Raw genomic sequence first — 16548 nt, 5'->3', positions numbered from 1 at the left:
CTAATGTACTTGTAAAGTGTAATTATGTCTCCTCTCAAGCGTCTTTTTTTCCAGAGAAATCAACTCCAACCTTGACAGTCTACCCTTATAAGTTTAGTCTTCCATCCCTCTAACCAGTTTAGTTGCTCGTCTTTTTATTCTTATTTGTTTCGTTTATGTAATACGTTTGATACTTGTCTAGTAAAGCATAACAGCCTATCGATAGGTAGCATTTACTGATTGTGTGACTGAAAATAACAACTTGCCCCTCTCTGATGTCACTGGAAGGCTGGGCAGGTGTAAACATATAAATAAGTGACAGATGTCAGGAGGAGAAGGAGTTTCAATATGTTGACTCACAGTGATGAGCAAATGTGTCCCATTCAACAGTCCCAAAATTTGCGAAAAGGCAAAAATTAGCAAAAATGCATTGAAGTCAACGGGCATTTTTGAGCAGATTTTTTTTTTACATTTCCGTCTTCTTTTTTTTTTTGCTGTAAAACCTGGTAAAAAAAAAAATTTCACCCATCACTAGAGCTGACACCTCACTGGTTTCAAGCTGGCAAGTAAACTCTACTCTTAGGGGGCAGTGAAGCAAAACTTAATTCTGCAACAAATTTTTGATTAAATTTAGTATGTTCCTTAAAAAAGATTTTAAAAAGAGCTTATATTATTTTCTTCTTATGAATAGTCCCCCTTTAACGCGTGACATGTTAAGTTTGGTGCTTAATTTAAAATTATTACATCAGTCGCATTGTGGGAAATTGTTTTCTTTTTTTAGCCAATTCACAGAATACTTAGAAAAGATTTCAGAGTGACAGTGTTGGAAATTGAACTTGAATTCATAGCAAAAGGGTTTAAAGTTAAAATTATAGCAGAGCTGGGAACATTATCAAGTACAGTCACAGCAGGAGTTACTCTTTCCTCCCAGTGTGAACCAATTAATTGTATGGAAAGCAAAGAAAATGCAACTCACTGGCAAAATTCCAGTGTGTGAAAATGTGATAAAATAATAATAAACAGGTGCCCAGTTTTTTTTTGGCTGAACAGTTCCTTTAAAGAAAACCACTTAGTATAATCTATGATGTTATGTGTGATGATGCAAAGCTTTTTGTATGCATACCAGGCTTTCAACATAGTTTCTATACAGGTTTGATATCTATTATCTGAAGTGCTTGGGATCTGTGGTTTTTCCATAATTGTGTCTACTAATGGGTTTATTTAATTTTTACATTTTTTGAGGATTGTTTTGCCACCAATATGGATTTTTGTAGCTCAGTTACCACTCAGTACAAGGTACTGTTTTATCATCAACTTTAAATGGACCCTATGGGGAAATGGCATTCCTGTACTTCAGGGCTTTCTGGATATTGGGTTTCAGCATAAGTGATCCCATACCTGTAGTATGCACTATATACTAAACCTTTGCTTTATACTATACAGTAAAAAGCTGCTTTCATGTTTCTCAACGGACAATGCGAAACAAACGTAAAATCTCTGGCTCTCTGCCAAAAAGTCTCTTATATTAATTACGTTTCAGAAACGTTGTATCTTTTTCTGGGGTCTGTGCAGGGGATCTAAGAGAAACGCTGGACATTTCAGTAAAAAAACAAGGGACTGCAGGTCAAAATAGGGACTGTCCCACAGCAAATGGCACAGTTGGGAGGTATGGTCAAAGGTATCCAGACACCCCTTAAAATAACACCCTCAGCTGTACTCTCTGCCTAGTCCCAGGTTGGCTCTGTGTCTGAAATTAACAGTAGCTGTTCATCAGGAGCATGGGTTTTTCTAGAGACCAGCAGAAACACACAAATACAGCATTACCATGCACAATTGCATGGTGTAAATGTTGCCACCACTAGACTCTGAAGCAGTGGAAATGTATTCCCTTGTCAGTCTGATAAACAAGTCCAGATTTGGCAGATGGTTGGTGTATGCTACCTACAGAACCTGATGTGTTATGTCAACTTGGTGGAAGATGAATAATCACTGAAAAGAGCTGTCTGAAGCCCAGGGCTGGGCCAGGCCGGGAGCCCTGGGCAACCTGGCCGGCAAGCCCTGCCCCTGACCGGAAGAATTGGACACTAATTGCAAGGCATGGTTGCAAAAATGGTATGTGTGAGGATGTTGTATCAGGACATGGGTAGTGCACTTCATAAAATCTTTGCTGTTCCAGAGGGTGATTGAGGATAATATGAGACAATCTGTCAGAAGACTGAAGTGCCATCCAAAGTGGACAATACATTTCAGTAATTTTACCAAGGGGGATTTAAAAACAAGCTTAAAAAGCTAAATTCAGTTTTAACTTATTCTACAATCAAGCATCCTATACCTTCTGTGAGCATCTCAATGCTCTCTTCTGTGTCACTTTTGTGACTAATAAATATGTTCCTACAGCTTCTAATTAAGAGCTAGGTTGATGATAACATATAGATCTCTTCTTAGCCAACTTAAATTAAACCTCTTAATAGTTTAGTATAACTTAAAAACAATGTCAACAGAGGTATTTAAAGGCAGTTAACTGGTCTTAGCCAGTTTCCCCAATGTTTTGTCTCTAAACTGTTCCAAGTCATCAAGTGTCATACACTCATACCATTCTTTATCTTTCCTTATTTTTTCAATGCCAAGGAATCTCATGCAAAATGAGAGTGCAACCAGTTTTGGACATATCACTGGTAACAATTTCTGCTGCTTTAATTTGCACAATGACAGAATTACAAGGTTGAAAGTGATGTTACTTAGACTTTGCTAAAGCATTTGATACAGTGCCACACAAAAGGTTACTGGTTAAATTAAGGAATGTTGGCCTGGAACATAGTATTTGTACCTGGATAGAGAACTGGCTAAAAGATAGACTACAAAGAGTGGTGGTAAATGGATCATTTTCTAATTGGACCAGTGTTGTTAGTGGAGTACCGCAGGGCTCTGTACTAGGTCCCTTGCTTTTCAACTTGTTTATTAATGACCTGGAGGTGGGCATTGAAAGTACTGTTTCTATTTTTCAGATGATACTAAATTGTGCAGAACTATAGGTTCCATGCAGGATGCTGCCACTTTGCATAATGATTTGTCTAAATTGGAAAACTCGGCAGCAAACTTGCAAATGAGGTTCAATGTTGATAAATGCAAGGTTATGCACTTTGGCAAAAATAATTTGAATGCAAGTTATACACTAAATGGCAGTGTGTTGGGAGTTTCCTTAAATGAGAAGATCTAGGGGTTTTTGTAGATAACACTTTGTCTAATTCTGGGCAGTGTCAGTCTGTGGCTACTAAAGCAAATAAAGTTCTGTCTTGCATAAAAAAGGGCATTAACTCAAGGGATGAAAACATAATTATGCCTCTTTATAGGTCACTGGTAAGGCCTCATCTGGAGTATGCAGTGCAGTTTTGGACTCCAGTCCTTAAGAGGGATATAAATGAGCTGGAGAGAGTGCAGAGACTAAGTGCAACTAAATTGGTTAGAGGGATGGAAGACTTAAATTATGAGGGTAGACTGTCAAGGTTGGGGTTGTTTTCTCTGGAAAAAAGGCACTTGCGAGGGGACATGATTACACTTTACAAGTACATTAGAGGACATTATAGACAAATGGCAGGGGACCTTTTTACCCATAAAGTGGATCACCGTACCAGAGGCAACCCCTTTAGACTAGAAGAAAAGAACTTTCATTTGAAGCAACGTAGGTGGTTCTTCACAGTCAGGACAGTGAGGTTGTGGAATGCACTGCCGGGTGATATTGTGATGGCTGATTCAGTTAATGCCTTTAAGAATGGCTTGGATGATTTTTTTGGACAGACATAATATCAAAGGCTATTGTGATACTAAGCTCCATAGTTAGTATAGGTATGGGTATATAGAATTTAATTAAAAGTAGGGAGGGGTGTGTGTATGGATGCTGGGTTTTCATTTGGAGGGGTTGAACTTGATGTACTTTTCAATCCAATTTAACTATGTAACTATGAAAGGACACTTCTAGTTTCTCTATTCCAGAAAGAATAATGCTGGGTGGGTCTCTTTTCCTATATGTTTTCCAGTGAGGAGCCAACTTTAAACCAAGATCAAATAATGCTTTCATTGTATAACCAGAGCCAACACAAATTGAGTGAAAAACAGATGGTTTTTCCCTAGGGCCAGAAGCTTCAGCAACACCACATAAGAAATGGGACATCATTCCACCACAGGAACCTTTTCCCCAGTAGCCTCCAATGATTAATAGGCCTAGCTCATACATTAAGCCATTTACATATACAGGTTTAATCTTTAAGTCATCCTTCCCCACATGTATCTGCTTTGTAGATAGACATTGGATCTTTAACCATAATGTCTTCTTCCCTTTTATCAATTGCTTCATTAAGTGCATCTACATGTGCTTGCTTCTTTTTTATCAACAATATGGAATCTGCCTGGAATTAGAGTCTGAGCATTTCATGTGCCAATTTTTTATCATTAAGCAGCAGAACATCAAAAACACAGTAGCAAGTTTGTAATTCAGAGTCCTCTACCATGCATTTAATATCAAACTTATTTCCTTTTTGCATGAACGTCTGAGCATTTGGATTGTAGGCCATCATTTCTCCATCTACAATGCAATTTTGCGTGTTCAGTCTAAAAGTATTGTGTATATATAGTGTCAAGGAGCCGTCAAGGGGAGATGCAACGAATGTTTAGAAGTAAAAACTTTGGTGGTTCATTTGTTTTTCAATACCCTGAATGTTGGCAACTGCAGCCAGCATTGGTTTAAAAGCAGAGAACATTGCTATAGAAACATCACTGAGACACACATCAGGATCATGCAGCTGAATGCAAACTTTCTCAAGATCGGTGGTAACATTATGCATTTCTGCTGCATCAGGGTGGAAGATGGAGAAAACGGTTTGCTGGCTGAAACCAAGTTTCATGTTGTTTATTATCTTTCTGATAAGCCACTTTTGTTCAAGAGCAGTTGTGTTAGCAATCAAATGCAGCAAACTTTTTCTGAGTTCCTTTTTTTTGGCTGCATTAATTTTTGCAATTGAATCTAAATTATTTACTTCTTGTATTGACAGGCTCCCATCTTTTCTGCACCGTGACTTGAGAACAAAATATGCAATTGCAGCAAAATCCCCTGCATCACTATGCGAACAGGTTAGTGTTCTATAATTTAAAAGTGTAAATGCATCTTTGCCTTCTTTTGACAAGCCTAAAACTTTAATGTACAGTTTAGCAAGCATGGTTTCTTTGATTCCATAAGCCAAACTCTCTCTTTCAAGTTGTGGAAGTACAAGACACATGGCTGGATAAAAAGAATTGGTTGTTTTCGGCCGATTTTTATGCAGGGCATCATGAAATTATTTCCAGGAATCAACTGTTTAAAAATATGTCTTTTGTCAGTTCTGTTTTTGCATTTTTGAATTTTTTCAAGAGTACAGCAGAGATCATCAAAAGGCACTTGTGAGGCCACAGTATGTTCGGCTGCAGAATCTGAGGCTTTTGGTGCAGACATCAGGCTGTTATACCAAGCAAAAAACATAAAAAGTAGCCCAATATACAAGTCTATTACTGACTTCAAACTCTAATGGAAGCACCTGTGCTATTGTGCATTTTTAGCAGTTAGGTCCAGGGAAGTGGTCCTTAACCAAAGGCTCTTCGGTCAATGCTGAATTGCATCTGTACTGAGCAACTATAGTGAAAAATCAATACTAGGGAAAGCAAACATTGCCTTTGGCCTTTCCTGATGAAACATATACACAAATAGTTCAGGACAAAAATTCCAAATATTGCAAATCTCCTCTCCAGCGTTTAGTAACTTGTTCAGAATACACAGTCAGTAATACTTTTACACAAGCTTCTAAAATAATTCTCCCATTTTTTTATCATAGTAAATGACTGGCCCATGATATAATATATATTGCCAAAAGGCTGTGGTTGACCTAGGAATCTTCTATTTCAAAGAGAACTCTCCTCTGCTGTTATGCTTTTTTATTTCTGGCTATATGTTTGCAACTTTATTACATTCCACTATACAAATTGATTTGTAAAAATAAAACAAAGTAGATAAAGGATGCTACACATTTTAGAAAAAAAGATCAGAAAGAAATTTAAAAAATGTATGCAATAAAAATGCCAATTTTTAATGTAGGCTTTTCATAATTATGCTGTTCTTCACAGATCATATGTATTAAACTTTTCCTATATGGAAAGCTGCCCTTCAGTTCTTACCATTCCCTGACAGCTAGGACTGCCTTAGTGACAGCTAGCTATAGGTTACTAGCAGGCCTGGACTGAGAATTACAATAGGCCCTGGCATTTCAGGTACACAGAGGCCCACTCAGCCAACACAGAGGCCCAAACAGCCCCAACCAGCACACTAAATACTGACTTTCTATGGCACCTTATAGCAGCCCCTCTGGCATTTGCCAGAACCCATAGATTGCCAGTCTGGGCTTAGTTACTAGTTGTATGGAGGAATCAGATATTACAACCTCCTCTGGCAAAAATATCCCTTTAAAGGAAAACTAAACCCTAAAAATGACATATTTTATACTGAACTTATTGTACCAGCATAACATTTCAGCTTGTCAATAGCAGCAATGATCCAGTACTTCAAACTTGTCACAGGGGGTCACCATCTGTCTGCAACAGGGACATGCTCAGTGGGCTCTGAACAGCTTTGAGAAGCTAAGCTTAGGGTCATTGGAAATTATCAAGCAGAAAATGAGATTGGTCTCTAATATAAGCTGATGCTACAGGGCTGATTATTAAATTTTGATGCTAGTTGCACTGGTTTCTGTGCATGTAGTAATTATCTGTATTAATTACTTATCAGCCTTATATTGTGACATTTATAATCTATGTGTACAGTATATTGAGTGGATCCCTAAGCTCAGTAAGTGACAGCAGCACAGAACATATGCAGTGAATCAGCAAAAAAGAAGATGGGGAGCTACTGGGGCATCTTTGGATCCTAAGATTACCGAAGAGAAGAAGATGGCGCCCATGAAGTCTGATGCCTGAATCTGCACCAAGGGGTACGTAAAACATTAGGGGTATTTGCCCAGGGTAACACTTAGGCTGGGTGGAGGGGTAACGTTAGGGTTGAATTCTCCTTTACGAGGGGGCATATTAATGCTGAGCTCACTATGATAAGCTGTTGTTATGGGCTCAGTAACTAGTGAAGCCAGGGCAGAGATGCAGTTTTCTAAATGTAAACAAGAAAAAAAATTAAGTATAGAAAACGGGTCGAGAGAAAGATATGTCAGTGCATATGTATAGCACATAACATGTACCACCCGTCCACAATTCACAGGCCCACGACCGACAACGAGTTAAACAACACCCGTCTCGAATCTATTATTTGCTTTCAGTCACTAACTCCCCCCTGTCAATGCCTCTTGTCTTTAGACTGCCGAAAAAAACAGGCAATACAAAACGTCATCAAGGTGCGACTTAATTGCGTACATACGTCACAATAAACTATTTGGGCTGGGAATCATTTTTTTATATAGATTAATAAATCTCATGAAAGAAATTTAAAGTTTCATTACATTTTTTTTCAAGATTTTTGGAATTCGTTGTTTTAAAATTACAGTACCCTCAAGAAGTCTGAGATCCCAGCGTCGCCCTTAATAAAAATGGCGCCATAATGCAAGTCACGTGTTACAGCTCTGTCTGTGTGTCATCCCGGAAGAGCAGCGGCAAAAGAATAAACGCTATGGGATGAGGAGCCGAGAAGAACCTGCAGCCCCCATGCCACGTGAGCAGCGCCGGCCGATTTCAAAGTCAGGTGGGAATTAAATCGATAGAGATATGCCGATCATCAAGCGCTTGTTTATGAAGGGTTGGCGTTGCAGCGGGCGCTTGTCCGTCCATTATGGAATGCACTGGTCTGTGTTTGCATGGGGCACTTATTTCTCCTTCGCCAATTTCAATATCGATCGAGACTAAAATCCTGACAACCTTCACAGTCTGCATTTCGAGCTGTCAAGGTGCAGCGATAATTCTAGTAGTTTTCTAGGCTAACAGCTGTATCTTGCCTACCATAATGGCCGCTGCACCCTGTCACTTCCCATTTAGTCTCTACGTGTGTGTGTGTGTGTTTTTATTTCTTTTGTTTTTGCGATAGTTCAACATGTAACATTCCATTTGTGATCTGAGCCAATAAGTCTAGATTTAATTGAAGAAATGGAGGAAGCAGATGAGCAGAACTTTGCTGCAAACTTCATTTATTTGAAATGTATCACAGTACATGTTTCTGGCAAGCATGCCCTCTTGTCAAGTGTACATGACCATGTCACAACCAGTACTAAATCAATTACTGCACAAGTCTGCTGCCTATGACGAAGTGCCCCTAAGGCATGAAACGCGTTGGGCTTTGTGATGTGTTTTGCTTAATAAATAAATACTTTTTAACTTTTTTTGCATTTTGTTTATATTCTCCATTCATGCTGCTGCTAGGTTCTTATTGTCCAGCTTGACTCACTGGCAGAAAGGGTAGGTAACCTGGGTTTATTCCCTTTATCAATTATTTGACAGGAAGCGCTACCTTTTCGAACAATGATTTGCAATGATGTTTACTTTGCGCCAATGTTTTCCAAACACTGTCTTCCCTAGGGAAACCCAAAATGACGGCCAATTACAGAGATATGGGACCAATATATCAACCCGCTTATTTGCTGTTCTCGATATTGTTACACTGATGTCTAAATGATAGAGCAATCTTTTCATGTATCTGTAACCTTGTTAATTAAAGTGGACCTGTCACCCACACATAAAAAGCTGTATAAAGTCCTTTGCAAATTAAACATTAAACCCAAATTATTTTCTTCTTTAAAACATCCATACCTTTTATAAACGCATTTAAAAGTTTCAGTTGTCAATTCTATATTGCCTGCCCCTCCTCTATGCCTCAGGCATAGAGGCGGGGCAGTCACTTACTCTCACTTTCCATTCAGTACTTCCTAGATGTCACTGCACTTCATACATTCCCCCTCACTCCCCACACTCTTTAATTGTGTAGGGTACCATGCATGGGCATTAGGTCCCCAATTCTGGCACATACACAAGATTTTAGGGTGATAAACAACTTGCCTTGTCACAAAATGGCACCTGTCTGCTTACAATGATTGTAAATTCCAAGACTGAAGGAAACCACATTTAAGTAAAGAATATAGTGTGAGTAAATATTTTGTTCAACTAACTTGATAATTTGGAATTCATTCTTAGGATGACAGGTCCCCTTTAAGCAGGCCAAATATTGTGCTGCAAAGGTGGGCTTGAATCCAAAAAGGCTGAGAATCACTTGCTTTAAATGATAGCACAGCCTGATCATAATCCATTTTTTCCCTAAGACTATAGAAACCTGGAGGAGTAACACACTGAAATGTTTCACTAATTCCTTCCTTGCTTGGTTGTTGGCGTGTTAGTCTCCAAAACAGTTAGAACACTAAAGCTTACACATGCAATTTAAGTAACTTGTGCCATACTCTCAGTAGTCCCTGGTGACTGAGGTTAGACGACAGAGAATTAAATTAATATCTGAGGAACTAGTTGTACAGTGTTGCAGTAAGAATGCAAGGTAGTTCATTTGTTGTCAGATGTTGAATACATTGGTACTTTTTAATCATATTAAATAAACTTTTGTTTTATATTTAATAAAACGTGGTTGTTTATCTCTTGCTTTTATCTATTCAATATATAATGGCATTGGCTTTTTTCCTTACTGAATGTCTGAATTCTCATTTGCTATTTATCCTAGAGTAGCAGCTCTGATACTGATTTCTAGCTCATTTCTGGCTGATGCTCTGAGAAGGGATTCCGGTTTCGCTCCTGAAATTATTTTCCATGCAATACTGTTTGCAAAAGCTTAAAATTTACTGCCCTCTGGGTTTTGAGCACAACCTGGGCAGCCTTTGTTGTGTATCCACTTCTCTGACTCTGCATTGCACTGGTTGTGCTTCAAAAGCCATTCCATTAAAAGCTGTTCCATCAAATGGAGACTTTGTTATTGGATACTTTTGCTCTACATGCAAAGGTGGTAGGGTCTCTCTTTAAATGTTGTTGAGATGGCTGTGATGCTCATTACCTATTAGTATCTGCATGGGTGACAAAAGGTTCAGGATACCCTGCAGTTTTCAACAAATGAAATTGCTGTGGGTGAAGTCATACAAAATTTCAGTTTTGTTCCCCTGTGCTCAAATGTGGCCGACAAAAGTAACTGCCCCTAGTCTGTGGCACATTAGACGAAAATTACTTTATATAATACAGAAATCATTATGATAAAATGTCTTTATTCTTTCTTGCAGTGTACTGCAATTCTGTTGAAAACGTGAAATAGTATGGTCTGATGTAAAATGTGCATATTTTCCTCTAGGTACTATTTATTCTGGAAGATTAACTGTTGCTCCGTACTTGCCTGTTGGCCTTACAACTTAAAAGAAGACTTCTTCAGACACTTCTGGTACTGGACCTGAATATCTACACTTATCTACTCTAAAAGTATGTGAACTACAAATATTTAGTAAGACAATGTGTTAGTTCACAACTAGTTGTTTTTCGGGTAGATCACCAGAAATAACAACCTTTTCCAATTACTTTCTATTTTCTATGCATCACTGTTTTTATGGTATTGAAGTGTAAAATTAAATTTTTCACATTCTAAAGCAGCTCTGTGATGGGGGGTCGCCAACCCTGTAAACTGTTCTAAATTGATTTAGTGGATACATTTTTTTATCTTTGTCCCTGCTGGCAGCTGTTAGAATTACTACAATAGTTGCTAATATTCCAAAAACGCTTCTCCGAAATGTATCAAGTAAATGTTGCAAAATTGTAACAGTTTAGAGTCTGCGCCTGAATTACTGAGCGGGCAGACTGACACGAACATTAAACTTTAAGCTTAGATCTTGGAAAAGCAGTAAAAAATAAATAATGGAAAGTAATTGGAAAAAAAAGTCTTTATTTCTGGGGAATAATATGAAAACAAACTCAACTGAAAAAAGTGTTTGGAATGTGAACAACCCCTTTAAGATAAGTGAGACTTTTTGTGCTATGCTTTTCATTTATTGAGTATGGTGTTAATATTTTTTTTTTTTTAACCTCTACATAATGATTTAAAAAAAAAAGTTTTTTGTGTAACTATGACCATATTGTCATGTGTCCTTCCATGTAGCTTGGTTATCCTTATAGAAATACAAATCTAAGCATAGAACCGACTGAGAAATGCGGGTAAGAATAAATTCACATGTTGCCATCCCCCAGTAAATTTGGCTTTCCTTGTTCTTTAAAGAGGAAGGAAGATAATATTTTTACAAAATATTTAAAGTTATCTTGATGGCATTACCATATCTGCCTGGCTGTCACCTTCAATTTATTATGAGTAGATGTACATTTTTGCTAATTTTGACCATGTTTCTTTATATCATGTGATTGAATCCTGAGAAGCAAGTGTTAAAAATAATTCTCATTAAGCTTAGGATTTTACAGTTATTGTTACTCTTCATTACTTCTGAAGAGCTCTGCGGTCAGCTCTAATCTCACATTTTGATAAATCTGCCCCTAAGTGTTTGTGGCTTACTAGTTGCTTGCTTGTTCTTACAATTCATACAGCATGAGCATTTTATTTATTTTTTTTTTGCTTTCAGGACACACTGAAGTGACCTTTCATAATGGAAAAACATTGGGTTTTATGGTCATGTGCGGAAAGATGGCTGTTGGCATTAGCATCATGGTCGTGGGGTCTCTGCCGAATTTGTCTCTTACCATTAATATTAACTTTTAACATGTATGGTGGAGTGATTTTACTTTTGTTGATTTTTGTTTCTATAGCTGGAATCCTGTTTAAGTTTCAGGATGTGCTACTGTATTTTCCTGATCAACCTTCTTCATCAAGACTTTATATTCCAATGCCAACTGGAATACCACATGAAAATATATTTATAAAAACAAAAGATAATATTCGTCTGAATCTCATCTTGCTGAGATACACTGGAGATAACTCAAGCTTCTCCCCAACAATTATTTATTTTCATGGTAATGCAGGAAATATTGGACATAGGTTACCAAATGCATTGCTGATGCTGGTAAACCTTAAAGTGAACTTAATTTTGGTTGATTATAGAGGATATGGAAAAAGTGATGGAGAGCCTAGTGAAGAAGGCCTTTACATGGACTCAGAAGCTGTTTTAGATTACGTCATGACTAGGCCAGACATTGATAAAACAAAGATAATATTATTTGGACGTTCTTTAGGGGGAGCAGTGGCTATCCACCTAGCTTCTGAGAATGCACATAGAATTTGTGCTCTTGTGTTGGAGAATACTTTTCTTAGCATCCCTCACATGGCAAGCACCTTGTTTTCAGTCCTTCCGATGAGATACCTTCCATTATGGTGCTACAAAAATAAGTTCTTGTCTTACAGAAAAATCGTCCAGTGCCGAATGCCTTCGTTGTTTATATCTGGGCTTTCAGACCAATTGATTCCTCCATTCATGATGAAGCAACTTTATGAACTATCTCCTTCCCGGACTAAAAGACTGGCCATATTTCCAGATGGTACACATAATGATACGTGGCAGTGCCAAGGTTACTTTACAGCACTTGAACAGTTTATTAAGGAGCTGAACAGCAATCACTGTCCTGAAGCCAATGCAAAGACTTCGAATGTCACTATAATATAGATAGTGGTTTCTCTTGCACTTCTGTATATATTGTTTGTGAGGTGTGACAACAGAATGCCATTTGTACTGCTCTGAACTGAAATTTCTCCCTAGAAAAACTTGAAAACGGTATTTTAAAATGATTCAGAACTGTGCTGATTTTTCCACATAAACAGATGTCCAAGAGCTTATGCTATCTTCAGATGCCTTTCATTTTAAACAAAGTACTAGCAGATCTCTTTCTTAAAGGTCAACTAAAAGCCCAGAAAATGTTCTAAAACATTGATACCTTTTTCATAGGACTGCTGTACCAGTCCCAAGATAAACGTTATTATAAAAAAAAAATGTGGAAGAACAGGAACTGGCCTTAAATTTGTAGCTTACTTTTGGCTCTCCCTCACCACCCCAAGTGGTTTTGTAACCCCTTAGCCTTTGTTCAGACCCTACTAAAATGCCTTAGATGGCTAATGCACTCATAGTTGATTTGTGCATGTCACAGGAGAGGGCAGCTAAGATTCCTATAAATGGATAGAGCACCAGAAAATTGATTATTTTACTTCCAGGCTGATACAGCATGTCTGACTGTGTTACTTTTGGATGTGTCTTTTTCTATACAGCTTGTGCTAATGTAGTTCATGATATCTTCTATAATCCAAACCAAAACATTTACCTTGGGCATAGGCAATGTAAGCTATTCACTACACTACATGATGCTGTTCATTTAGTCTCGTTGGACTGCAAAACTCTATTTAAATCTCAGCTGAACTTGTTTTGAGATGACAAAATATAGATGAATTTTGAGAAACTACCCTCTCAAATGAACTTTATTAATAATGATCTATAAACAGAACTGATTTTTGTTCAACCTTCAGTAATTATGATAATGATTTTAATTCTGCATTGGTGAGGCAATAATAAGGCAGCACTCATTAGGATACTGTCACGTATGGTATCCCAAACCCAGAACAAACCCCAAGTTCCCAGCCTCCGCTCACGCTTCTGCCGATAGCAGCCACCTTTGGCTTCGGGAGGAGCCCTCCACTACTCAGATGTCAGCAGGTCTTAAAATGAGAGGACCAGGGATAAAGTTGTGGGCAGGCAAGTGAACAGTAATGTAAACAAGAGGAACAGAGAGTGAAGTCGCGGAACAGGTGATGACCGTACCAACCAGACAGTTCAGAATCAGGAGCCTAGTCAAGATAAACAGGCTGGGGTCAAAACCAATCGGTAACATGGTACAAATACAGGATCCAGAAGAGTTGTCAAACAGGCAAGAGTCGGTTCAGGCAGCTATACAGCAAGGTCAAAAACAAGTAAAGGTCAGGAACAGAAAATCAAAAGAGAATCACACCCAGGAACTATTAGGAAATAGATCTAAGTTGGGCAATGAGGCAGTGCAGTGTAGGGGGTTTTGTAGCCAGACTAATGGCTTATACACCTGTGGCCAGATTGGCAAGAGGTGAAACAAGCCATGCTTACTTGCAATTACAAAGCATAGCCATAGGACTGAAGCAGGGACTTAGCCGTCTACTCACATAAAGTATTGGTAACGCAGACAGTACAGGAACATCCGGTCCCCAGTTCAACTCCAGGCAGGTTGTTACAGATACTTTTGTTTGCAGGCTGCAGGGGCTGAACAGACCAACAAGTACCAGGTTTATATGATGGGTTTTTCACCTTTTGAGGAACAATTGTCCAATATAATTACTCAACAAAAATCAATTAACATTGTATCACTAGTTAATATTGCCTCTTACCAGACAATCCTGGTCTTCCCTTCTGTAGAAGGGGGTTGCCAACCCCATCTATATTCCATTAATGCAGAGATCAGCAGCAGGTAGAAACTTCCACAATGACATGGCATTTTTCGGGTGATAATCCGAAAAAAACTGAGTTTTGGATGTCAAATCTGAAAAAATCGTACAATTCTGTTTTTTTATTTTCACAATTTTATCAAGTCTTGTCCCGCATTAGATGTTTTGGAGTAAATTTATTGATAAATACAGTAAAAAAAAAAAAAAGTGGTTTTAATAAAATAGTGAAAAGTTTTCGGATTTTAGTAAATAACACTCTTAGAGCCACAGCTGCCATCACTTAAGTTACATTCCTGATCTTCCTTCGCTGCTGATCTCTGTAAGAATGCTTAACCCTGTGATTAGGTAAGTGCACATTTTAATCTTGGATATCTTGGATATAATTAAAATTAAGTTTTGCAACATAAATCATTTTGAAAAAGTGTTTCTTTTGCAAAGTCCTACCGCTTTAGTAGATGAACAACCTCTTTAAGAAATATCTGTGGGCAAGTAAGGCTACAGCAGATAGCATGTTTTGAGTGGCCGTTAAAATAGTTGCGGATTGCTCTGTATTAGTTTCTACCTTTTCAGGAATAAATACTGGCTTTCATATTTTCTCTCTTATGGTATGAGGTATAATTTTCACCTCCTAGGCTGGCTAAATGCTGGCCAATTTGTAACCTAACATTGTATTGGCTTTTCTGGGATGAGTATCTTGTGAATACTCAGTGGTGCACGGTTTCCCCTGATTGCCAATACCTTTTAAATGCGATCTGCGACTGAATGCAAGCATTTTTCAATTTCCCTACCAAATATTCTCTTTTTTTTTTTTTTTTTTCTACATGAACATTAGCTTGCCACATAATGGAAATTGGATTTTTTTTTTTGTTTAGTTAAAATAATTGCAACTGTCTAAATGCAGCATTAACCAGCAACACATTACATGATTTTAGGAGATTTTTGATGGATACCATACTGTGATGTTTCATATGATATATTAAGCGGTGGCTTAGATCTCTTTGTAGTGCTCATCCAGGAGATACTTTTATTACGCATGCCTATAATTTTCTGTTGTCTGTGTAGTACACACAAACAATTTTCTTAGAGGAAATCATTCTGATTATTTTCATTGCCTTCCTATTCGTAATTCTTCCTTCCTGACAACTGAGAAAGGGTCAGCCAGTATATTTATTTTTTATTTGTTGTATCCATTTTATTAAATGTTTGAATAATGGATCTGAAGCAATAGTTACTTGTAGATGTTTTTTTCGTATTCTAGCTGGATATAATTAAGGTAGACTGTATTAGTTGTACTGAATCTTGTAATAAAGTCTGGTTAAAACACAATGGGGTATATTTATCAAAAAGTGAAGTTAGAGATCACCGCAGTCATCTAGAGTGAAATTCCACAACGCCATTTATTTCTGAGATTTTGAAAGGCATTTTTATCAAAGGGTGAATTTTCACTTTCACCCATTGATTAATGTCTTTTAAAAATCCCATAGAAATGAATGAAGAGGGGTGGTATTTCACTCTAGAGGACTGTGGTGATCTCTAACTTCACTTTTTGATATACCCAGATGACTTTTTCTTTTGGAGTAACTGCAAGAATGGCTAGAGGACCTGCAGCGAAGACATTTAAGTGCTGAAGCTGAGGAAAATAAAAATAAAATGCAGTACATTGCATTGCATGTGTTTATATTTGCATTTTCTGTGTCCAACACAGTGCTTAAATGTGGTATGAGATATTTTATATGATTTGTTTTCCAAACATTGGAGTATTATGGTTGATAGTATGTCGGACTTACAACCAAATGCAAGGGCTTGTTCATAACTGTAAGAATGATCACTTTGTATAACAAGTTATTTCAGGACCAATGTTTTATCCACATAAAGCTGTAAATATTTAGAATAAATGATTCATGATTTTGAAATTTAATGAGTTTTCTCCTGGTTATTGACAAAAATTAAACTGTATGCAGCGTTTTGTGTACTGCATATTATATATTGTGTGTGTGTGTGTGTATATATATATATATATATATATATATATATATATATATATATATATATATATATATATATATATATATATATAATAGTCTTTATTGAGGCAGTGTGGCCACAATGTTTGTAACCTATTACTC

At 37.5% G+C, this 16548-nt stretch overlaps 1 protein-coding gene and 1 pseudogene across 2 annotated transcripts; one reads left to right on the top strand and one right to left on the bottom strand.

The window, feature by feature from the left end:
• Window positions 1-3879: 3879 nt before the first annotated feature.
• Window positions 3880-6564, bottom strand: LOC108708968 (annotated as a pseudogene).
• A 1029-nt stretch (window positions 6565-7593) lies between these two features.
• abhd13.S (abhydrolase domain containing 13 S homeolog) lies at window positions 7594-16340 on the top strand. 2 transcript variants are annotated; one of them, XM_018248203.2, is made up of 4 exons: window positions 7594-7741; window positions 8413-8448; window positions 10328-10452; window positions 11595-16340. In XM_018248203.2, the coding sequence occupies exon 4, from the start codon at window positions 11619-11621 to the stop codon at window positions 12627-12629; it is 1011 nt and encodes a 336-aa protein (XP_018103692.1). In that variant the 5' UTR covers window positions 7594-7741; window positions 8413-8448; window positions 10328-10452; window positions 11595-11618; the 3' UTR covers window positions 12630-16340.
• The last annotated feature ends 208 nt before the right edge of the window (window positions 16341-16548 follow it).

Source organism: Xenopus laevis, chromosome 2S, assembly GCF_017654675.1.
Source record: "Xenopus laevis strain J_2021 chromosome 2S, Xenopus_laevis_v10.1, whole genome shotgun sequence".
NCBI classification, from domain to species: Eukaryota; Metazoa; Chordata; class Amphibia; order Anura; family Pipidae; genus Xenopus; species Xenopus laevis.
The sequence above is the reverse complement of the archived record's forward strand: the minus strand, read 5'-3'. Positions and strand labels throughout refer to the sequence as shown.

Bases quoted from the DNA above. Each gene is read 5' to 3' on its own strand.
- abhd13.S (XM_018248203.2), top strand. From the start codon at position 11,619: ATGGAAAAACATTGGGTTTTATGGTCATGTGCGGAAAGATGGCTGTTG.